The 10,578-nt window shown below is 39.9% G+C and overlaps 1 protein-coding gene across 2 annotated transcripts in view; it reads right to left on the bottom strand.

Annotated features, from left to right (window-relative positions):
• Positions 1-6,137: 6,137 nt before the first annotated feature.
• LOC109471453 (oxysterols receptor LXR-alpha-like) overlaps positions 6,138-10,578 on the bottom strand; it is a 12,917-nt gene continuing 8,476 nt past the window's right edge. For both annotated transcript variants that reach the window (XM_019770777.1, XM_019770776.1), the window contains exons 6-9: positions 9,284-9,430; positions 7,649-7,742; positions 7,030-7,143; positions 6,138-6,525 (exon numbers count right to left, since the gene is read on the bottom strand). In XM_019770777.1, coding sequence (XP_019626336.1) covers positions 6,287-6,525; positions 7,030-7,143; positions 7,649-7,742; positions 9,284-9,430 — 594 coding nt within the window. In that variant the 3' untranslated portion in view covers positions 6,138-6,286. The remainder of the gene's footprint in view (positions 6,526-7,029; positions 7,144-7,648; positions 7,743-9,283; positions 9,431-10,578) is intronic.

The following is a 10,578-nucleotide window of genomic DNA, read 5'->3' as shown; positions in this document are numbered from 1 at the left end:
GGGGCATAGGGCACGGTGTGGCCGGCGGTGTGTGCTTTGTGACGTCACGCCCACCTGTGTACATGTGCTCGACTTACTCGATTCACGTGAAGCACGCATGATTATAAACCTCATTCTTTCAAACTATAACTTAAATAAGAACAGAAAAATTTATAGACTGTCCGAAATCTAGTCCTTGTTTAGGTTTAGCCTAATATTTGTGGGTGACGTTAGAAAGCACGGATAGCTGTGCTGTAGCTAGTGTTAACAAAAACAAACAGTACACACAACATCTGCAAAGAAAACAAAAGAAAGTACCTCATTCTTTCAAACTATAACGTTGATAAGAAGAAAAAAAGAATTATAGAGCCTGTCCAAAATCTAGCACTTGTTAAGGTTGTGGGTAACGCCAGAAAGCAGGGAGACTTGTGCTTATAGTGTTAACAAAAACAAACAGTACACATCTCAACTGCAAAGAAAACAAAAGAAAGTACCGATGTCCAGTCTGTCAATACTGAACACGGAATAAATGTAAATAGAAAGACTGTCACAATAACAAAGACACTCCTAGTTTATACATAATACTGTTTTAGATCACATAGTGGATGTATAAAGCACGGAAGACTAGCCATGTCAACAAGGTCTCTACATTCATTGACTCGGAATCTGCTATTGACAGGCCAAGGACAACTTGTTGTTTGGAGCACAATATCGGGTTCTAGTATGAAACGCAAGACCGTGAGACTTCGAAATGCTGTGCAGAAAAACTAGAAGGAACAGTTGTTTCAGCTTTCACTTCGCGTTAATCTTCGCTGCTTGGTGTCAACAAGGACTTAATTCAAACGTCTGTTAATCGCATTTTAGTAGCGAGTATAGCAGACCACGTACTAGTCTACCAGGTTTCAAAAGCTCCCGAAGCGGCAAACTGTCTATTTGGACAATCTCTACTCTTTCCCAGCCGTTTCTGAGGGCCGATAGAGGCTATACTACATGCCTCCAGCCCGTGTGCAGTGTTGAAAACCCCCATTCGGCCCCGCCTCCCTTCTTAACAACTGCAACGGTTGCATATTATTATTTTCTGTCCCAAGACTTTTAAGAGTGCAAGGGCGTCTAGCCCAGCCAGCAACACAAATAAACATTCCGAAGTTTACAGAACTGTAAATTGACGTAGTGATCGGTAACCATAGAGAAGCTCTTTAGTAAAACTCACGTGAGAGTGGCTGCTAGACGGTCTCAGACTGCAGGCTGTTGACCCTCAGAGCGTACGCGGCTTGCCAGTTCCGGTCTGTGGGATTAGGCAATCACCCTACATGTGACGTCACCCGTGTAAACAAACGAACTGAGCAAAGGTCCACCGGAAGTGTGTTTCGCAATGTTTAAACGCTGTGGTAGTAGTTTAGCAATATCCAAGCAGTGGTTTGGGTTTTTAGTTATTTTTGGCGTTTTTAGGCTTTTTTTTATATCGGGATTTCTTTTTTGCATTGGACTTTTTTTCACCCGCCCCCCAAAAAATATCCAGTGCAAAAAAAAAAAAGAAACCCCGATAAAAAAGGGTAAAATCATGCCCGTAGCCAGGGGGTTCGGGGTTCGGAAGAACCCCCCACAAGGCTCAAAGGTCTACTTTTTGGTCCACTTTTTATGTAAAGGTCCACTTTTTGGTCCACTTTTTATGTAAAGGTCCAAGATTTTTCTTGAAAAGATGGACTGGAATCGTAGAAAAACTGCTCCCTTTGTCATTGAATAAAAATTTATCTCTGATTTTTTCTTGGAAATCCTCTCAAAAATGCACGAAATGCCATTTTAGAACGTTCATTTTTCAAAATTTTCCGGGGGAGCATCGCCCCGGACCCCCCTAGGAACCTCGCGCCTACGGCGCTCGAAGTCCCCTCAGGCAGTGAGACGAACCCCCCCATTCAAAATCCTGGCTACGGGCATGAAAATATTACACAAAACATAACCTAAACTTCTGCTTTAAGTAATCCCGGCCAAGCAGATCCTAGGGTGGCAAAAGACAGTGTCAAATTGGCCAGCACATCTCTGGTTTACGGATAGTACTAGTGGGCAATTCGATACTCAGTCTTTTGCAAGCCTAGGATCTGCTTGGAGATTAGTATTTTAGAAGGGGTTACCGGTGTTTGGTTTACACATGCGGTTCAACTACATTCCGCCGTGGTCACGTAAAGTTACGTGTAGTGTTGTCTCAATATAGCCATGACATAAGTCATGATCAACATTTGAAGTAAGATTATTATTAGTATTAAGGAGGTTGTTTTCGCTTCCGTTTTTTTTTTTGGTCGTTGGTTTGTTCATCCATAATTTGAAGGAGGTGCATAATTTTTGTAAAACATTTGATTCAACCTCACTGGTTTGTTGTATTTTCGGGAGCGGTAGACTATAATGTTAGTCACTCCTTTGGCTTTAGCGAAACAATTGCAACTCCCTTGGTAAGATCTCTTGTCTATTTGGCCAATTTCTCAGTACTAGTACTCTTTCCAGCCGCTTCTGAAGCCTGGTAGAGACGCGGATTTTTCTGTATAAGTAGTCTTGCCCTAATCTCTGGACAGACCGGTTCAGATAATTTAGGGGTTTAGGGATTTAATCTTTGTAGTGTTAAGTATTGTGGGAAAGGCCACCTTGCCCCGAAGGCCAGTCCAGAGGAATTCTTCTACTGATAACATACAATATACTAGTAACACACATTCCACCGGGAAATAATTAAGAGATACATTGTAGTTGCAAGCCTCTACCAGGCTTCAGGACGTGGCTGGAAAGAGTAGAAATTGGCCAAAAAGATAGAAGGATACTAGTATGCAAGGTGGGTCGGTCCGCGCTGAACTAGCAAACCAATATTAATTTGTTACCCCTTGCCTAGTGATGCATACCTAAACCCAATTTTAGGTTCAGGTCCGGATTCAAGTCCAGAGGTTTAGGTTCAGTTCCGGACTTGTAAGTCTGGACCTAAACCCATGGCATATACAAAATTGCATGTTGGCAACCTCGCAATGTTGTCTGGGTGAAAATTTGGCCACATAACATGGAGGCTGGTACTTGACGATGCCCAATGGCAATGTTTTCTTCGTTTTCCAGCAAAGATTTTGCAATCTTCAGATGGTTTTAGGTGGTTTGGAAAGAAAAGGGATATGTGAAATGGTCTTTTATGGTAATAAGTCCGGACTCGGTTCTTGACTTTTAGGTTTTTTGGACTTGAACCTAAACATTCTTACAAGTCCGGATCCAAGTCCAGTGAACCGGTATGCATCACTACGGCCTTGCCCATTCACTTTCTATTCAATCCTTGATTCTACTTTGTTCACTTGAGTTGAGAAAATATCTCCATTTCAAGAAGATGTAAAAAAAGAGGGACATTACAACAATTCCATGAACAATATTGACAGCATGTTTTAGACAACATCAATGTTTTTATAAAGTTCCATCTTCCCACCCTTGACTTTTAACAGCTTTTCCCCTACAAAAATACAGATACATAATTATAACTTGCATTGATTTGATCGAATGAACGAACCCACACTCACTCACTAACCCTCACTATATATATATTCCTTTGTAATGCTAAATTATCTTTATATAATAGATGTTTCTGTAAATTAGTATTTTGCTTTAGTTGTTCTGTTGATCGCTAATGACATTTTGTATAAATCCTTTATTGTTAAAATGTTAATTTGTTGCATTGTTCAGGTACAGGTACTGGTCCATACCTGTACCTAAACCTCTGTACCTGTACCTGCTGCCATGTTTAGGTACACAGCCCTACATCGGTCCTACTCTTCAAGCAGAGGTTGGATTTTGGCTTATTTTCGGCTTTTTTAACGCTAAGAATTGACATTAAAAAAAAACAGTGCAAAAAAAGAAAGCCCACCAGAAAAGCCCCAAAAATAAGCCAAAACCCAAACCTCTGCTTGTAGAGTACATCAGTCCCATGTCTGCATTTGTGCAAGCATTAAATCTCTGAACCCACAACATAGGGGGTTCCCCAAAGCATCCTGTTTCAACTTAACGAATGACGAGTCTGCTTTACAAAATATATTTATATATTCCAACATGGCCCAAATGACATCATACAAAAAGCCTGCATGACATAAAAGTTTACCCTGTGTTACACAATCTCTTACTGATTAGGCACCATCCCCAGGTCTTGCAGACACGAGAGAACCATTCGCTGAACTACGTATACAGGTGTACCAATCAGAGCTCAATACATTATTTTGTGTCACTATGGAAACCAGTCATTAGCCTGGGTGCCATCCGATTTGTAACGGCTACCCCAAAAAAAAAATTCGGGGTAGCCGTTACAAATCGGATGGCACCCAGGCTAACCAGTCATCACACACAGCCTCCAACACAGGTAACATACAGCAACAGACAGTAACAACAATTGGTCCATGTTAGCACATATGTATAAATCAACAGGATGTTCCCAATTCTCCTGCTTAAAGTGCGATGTTGTCAGGCTCATGTAAGTTTACATGCTGGGAAATAAACAATAACAACACTAGCAATGCTACGGTACATGAATGCAGCTCTATGTGATGATGGTTGATTGAACCTTTAAGAGCCAGACCTATAAATTTGCATAATTTCATCATTACCAATACATTTAATATATTAGATACAAATACAAATTTACCTGACATGAGAATGACTTCCAGGTTCAATCAACCAGCATGACACTCTGACTCTTATAATAAAAGCCCTGATAGCAAATTTGAACATACATATTTTTTATGCATACATGTTTACTAGTACTTATGTCTACAGACTCTACACCAAAAATATATCACTCAAATTAATTATTTGCTGAAGTAGTTTGTAGTAATAATCGTACATGACAAAAATTGTATATTTTCCAAATATCACAAAGCTCTAACCCTAACAAATACAAAAGTTTTTTTCTGCTACTATTGTTATGGTAGCTCTTTCTCTATCTGTACATATTCCACAATGCCAATAGCACATAGTGCAAAAGACTTTCAACACCCAAAAGTGGTTCACTTTTTCACATACAAGTAAGGCAAACATTTTTGAGTCTGCATACATCATACATGTACATAAGGTTCACCTGGACAGTCACCATGTAATCCTTGATAAAAATCTGAACATTGTGACAACTATTTATAAGTGGAAAAAGCGTATTGACAAGATCTTTCAAGTGTAAGGCCCTTAGATGTTTACAGCAAGTCAATGACTGACAAAACAACAACAAAAACAAACAGGTACTGAGACATGTTCACATGTGCCACAAATACAAAACACATCAGACTAGGTATAATTTCACACTCTAAACTTTTAGCACATAAATAAATGGAAGATCATAACAACTAATAACAGAAAGACTTGAATCTGAATGACACACATGCAGCCTGTATTAAAAATATTGAAATATAAAGGGTGGTTTTATTAGTTCACAGTTTTTGTAATGACCTTTTTAAATGTCTACTTTTATCTCCAAATGCAAAAATAAGTTCCCTCCAACTTAAATTAATTTACAGTACATTTGATCTTTCTTTTCTTTTTTCAAATCAGGCCATGTTGATTTGATTAATAAATGGATGACATCCACATGCGCATGAAGTTTCGTCTGTTCCAAAAAAAAAAAGAAAAATCTTTGACCACACTGTAAGTCGTACAAAGCAGCTACAAACTGAGAGCAAATTTATGCTGTAAGGCCACACCAATTTAATTTGTTGGTTCTCGGATTTTTTCAGAAAAAATATGAAGCGACAGGGCGAAAAAAAAATAAAAATAAAAACAGGTCTTGGCATCCTATTATAGCCCTAAATGCTACAATATGAGCCATGAAGTCAACAAAAAAGGCTGGGTTAAAATTTAAAGTATAAATTTTGAACTTTTAATCAAACCACTGCATTGATAGATGGAAAAAACTGTAACAACTAGGAAGAAAAGGAATTTCCTCAACTGTTGGGGGCAAAATATGAGCATTTTTGAGTTGATTCAGAACCAGAATCTTTTTTTTTTTTTTTTTTGCAAATCAGAAGAAAATGAAGAGGCGAATCCGAGAACCAACAAATTAAATTGGTGTGGCCTAAATGGCAAAAAAAATTTGGGAAAATGATACCAATGGCGTAGAATACCAAAGTCAATTCCAAAGGAAAAGAAGAAAATGTGCTTGCATCAGTTTCTGGGTTCGCAGAGGATGTCATCCAAATAAATTACAATCAAATCAACATGGCCTCAGAAAAAAAAAGAATCAGGAGATCCCGAAGACCAAAACATTGCATTGCTGTGGCCTGTATAAATTACACTATCTTTTTTTTATATCAGTAAGACTCTAGTCCTGGTCCCATATCTCCGGTAAGACCGGTTGTTTCTTCAGGATGGCCTTACAGTCGTTGTGCAGACATTTCTCCACCACCAGACCGACGTCCCGTACCTCCGTCAGCTTGCCCATGAGCCTGGGGAACATGAGCGGCTGGTCGGGGTACGACACCTTACAGTACGCCTGCAGGCACTCCAGGTACTGGGCCTGAGACTTCTCCAGCGCGGACACGTTCACGATGTTTGCACGATCTGGAAGATTCCACAACAACAATCTTTCTTTACCGTACTTACTTCATTTAAATCCTCACTGATAAAATTACTACAGCAACTTTCATAACGTCTACTTCAACTATACATACAAACAAGTGCATACAAATGAATGAATAAACACATACAAAATATATCAATAAATCAACATGTTGTGTTTCACATATTACTATGCTACTACATGCAGTTTTAAGGTCTACCACACAGAAATTCCCTTACTCTGGAATCCCATTTAGTAATCAACTTTATTTCAATGGAGCTATGTATTTTGAAATTAAAGCACTCCAGCCTACATATAGTGACTGGAAAAAGTAAAATTTGGTCAAATAGACAGATATATGCCAGGGGAGTTGGTCCTCTTAGTGAACAGTTTGCCACCCCCAACGCTACTCTCTCCCAAAGCCTGGTATCGGTATAGCACCAACTATGAAAACTACTACATGTGAATGGTAACAAGCAATTAACGCAGGTACTTTCATTACAAACCTGGAGACAGGACCACCACAGTGAGGAGCAGGTAAAAGGTGACAGGGTCCAGGTTCAGCCTCCAGATGCCTTCAAACCACTTCTTAAACGCCGTCATGGATTCCTCACTGTACACTGTGGGAAGACAAGTTGGCATAATTACTCTCTCTCACAAGTCTCCTGTATATTGGGAAATTCCTATTATAATTTCTGGGTACCTAGGTATTGTTTTGGGCATAGAATTGGCAATTCTAACAGCAGAGGTCCCAATTTTAGTTAGTAAATTTTAAGATAATATTTTATTATCATGGAAACAGCAGCTTGCTCATTCCTCAACAAAGACTGGAGTTGTACAGTTGAAAATTTGGGTATTTCTTGTGTTGGAAATTGCAGTTAAAACTTGTTTCATAATGACTTCTACCAACACAGATGAACTTTCAAGATAAAATTTTAAGATATTAGTTTAAAAGACTGTCAGTAGTTTTCAACTTTGATTCATGTCACGTTAGATCAATGGATTGACTTGAAACTTAGGACATGGCCTCCAGTCAGGATCTCTACAGGTAAAATAACCAACTCTACCAAATCAGAGTCTCCCTTAGACATGCATAATCAAACAATAATGTAAAGCACTACTTACTGGTAGATAGCAACCCGTGTAGGTCCTGAAGTCCCAAACCAGACTCTTTGAAGACTAGGCACACCCTTATCAAAAAGTATTCGAATATGGACCCCTGGAATAACAGGCAAAATGCTTCATATTATTCCACTATGTCTTCCAGTTTTTTCTTAGAAAAGAGTGAAATTTACAAAATGTGGAGAATAAATGGCCAGGGGGAAATGGCCATTGACGCTATTTTTGCTGAATTCTATAATCCAACCTCACATAGCAAGGCATAGTGAAGGCTAGAACATTGCAATGTGGAGGAATCTAGGTTTGATGTACGATGTATCATTTACAAGGACTTCCTAAGGGGGTTTGGTTAGTAGAATTTGGAGAAATAGAATCAAAGGCCAGGGGAGTAAGTTGGTCTGCCTTTAGGGCTTCATTTTCACTTAATGAAGTCTATGGTGGCCAACTATTCTCCATATTAGGCTAACTTTTACTGTTTTTGAATCCGTGTTGTTATTCTGGTGGGGACTCGATAAGCGGAGATCCAAACTATGAATATGATGACAAGTTTGAGTGATCTTACTTGCCAACGGGAAAAAACATTGACACATCAAACAAAATCTGCGACTGTCAGAACAAATTGCATTGGACTGTATTGTATTGAGTATTGGACTATGACTTTGTTCGACACATTGGACTCTTGTGCTTTTATCTTTACTGTATGTTGTCCTCCTTTGTTTTACTATATGTAATATGTCTTGTCAGGCCTCGAAATTAACTTTTTTTACTATTGTCCCAGAATTGTCCCGAAACTAGATTTCAATTGTCCCGAATTGAGGATGGACTGTCCCTGCCTGCTTTTCAGGAAAATAAGTTTATGACAACAATAAGAAAACAACGACAACTGAATTTGTGCAACATGATAGTATCATGGGCATGGCACCATCTTTGAGGCCCCCCTAGAATCCCTGATTGGTCAAATTTAAATGTTTGAACATAAATTTGAATATTATGGGCTGCATGGATGGATTGCATTTCTAAATGACATGGACGGTCTCAGTTGCCCCGAAATTGTCCCGAAATGTAATTTGAATTGTCCCGAGCTGAAAATTTAGTGTCATTTGACACTGGGACAATGTTAATTTCGAGCCCTGCTTGTCTTAAATTTATAACATGCTGGGCCCCCTCAGAAAACAGCTATTGCAGACTGAATGGGTCCACCCAGCCATCCTGAAATGAAATAAATAAGGCCATGTTGATTTGATTATATGGATGACATCCGCGCGCGCATGAATTTTCGGCCGTTTCCAAAAAAAAAAAAGTTTTCAACCATACTGTAAATCGTACAAAACTGTTGCAAAATGAGCAAAAATATACCGTAAGTTACAAAAAAATAAATAAAAACTATACCAATGTCGCAGAATGCCAAAATCAAACGAAAAAAGACGAAAATTGTAAAGAAATGAACTTGAAGACTAGATAATTCGCCAAACCATATTCTGTCCCATTTGTTCAACCCTCATGACCACGTAGATTTCATAATGAAAACAACTTTTTTTTTGCAAAACTTTTTTTTTATTCGCACGCGCGCATCAGTTTTGGGGTTCCCGGAGGATGTCATCCATATAATCAAATCAACATGGCCTAAACAAACAAACTTGCCTTGACCACAGCCACCTGGTCCTCTATGGAGAGGTCGTTGAAGCCTCTCAGTGTTTTGATGAAGGCGATGACTTTCCCTACCCCGTTGTTCATGTGCTTTATCTGGCACATCCTCTTCTCTTCCACCGTCTGGCAAGCATTCGTTTCCTACGTGGGCAGAACAACACAGGCTGAGGTGGCTAGGCCACGTTTCTAGAATGCCAAGGCAAAGACTGCCAAAAGTGGTGTTAATGTGGTGTCCACAAGGAAAAAGGAAGAGGGGCGGTCAGAGTATGACGTGGAGAAAAACAGTGGAAAGAGACCTTGCAGTGATGGGTTGCGAATGGGAGGGGGCGCAACGAGCAGCACAAGACAGAGGAAGATGGAAAGCAATGATGGCCCGCCTCAGCAGTAGCTGATATGCGGTGGAGCGGTAGGTAGGTAGAACAACACATTAAAACCTATATTGGAGAGACTGAAAGATCCCTCAAGGCTAGGTTCTTAGAACACAAACGACCTAGCTCGACTACTTCGGAGGTCTCACAACATATACATATAGAATCGCCTGGACACTCAGTCTCACTGGACAAAGTAAGAATCTTGGACTCAGAACCGGATTTTTTTGCACGAGGGATTAAAGAGGCCATCTACATCAGGGCATTACAACCATCCCTCAACAGAGACGGGGGGCGCCACAGACTTTCTGCAACCTATGATCCACTGCTCACGGAGTCACGTGTGTTATCTGCGTGACGTCACGGAAGCGGTGGATTGTTCATTCTTTGACAAAGACTGGAGTTGTACAGTCAAAAATTTGGGTGAGTCCAATTTCTTGTGTTGGAAATTACAGTTTAAACTTAAATACATGATAGGCTTAGTGACACAGCCTATCCAAGAGGGTAGATGATGATGATGAGTTGTCTTCTTCTTGAATTTGTTTTAATCTGATAGAACTAGATTTTGTGGCGTCTGTGTGGTGTAGTGGATAGAGCGTCCGACTGTCAAGCAAGAAGACCCAGGTTCAATCCCCAGGGTTGGACCCAGACATGTCCGGACATGCACCCAGACGTTGTGCCCTTGGGAAAGGCACTTAACACGTATTTCCCCCCTCAGTTAGAGGGTTCCTGGGCCCTACTAGGGTTTGGGTTGGCGTTAGGAAGAGCATCCAGCCGTAAAAATCTTGCTTCAAAAAAAGACTTGTACTTGGTGCAAGCACGTCTAACCCCCGTTTGGGGAAAAATGACGTTAAATTACGGTTTAAAAAAAAAAAAAAAAAAATTGTTACAAGAGTGGAACTCATTGCTACAAATTACAAA

The sequence above is a fragment of the Branchiostoma belcheri genome, unplaced genomic scaffold (genome assembly GCF_001625305.1).
Source record: "Branchiostoma belcheri isolate BF01 breed outbred unplaced genomic scaffold, Haploidv18h27 scaffold25, whole genome shotgun sequence".
Taxonomy (NCBI): domain Eukaryota; kingdom Metazoa; phylum Chordata; class Leptocardii; order Amphioxiformes; family Branchiostomatidae; genus Branchiostoma; species Branchiostoma belcheri.
This window is presented reverse-complemented; position numbering and strand designations above follow the sequence as displayed.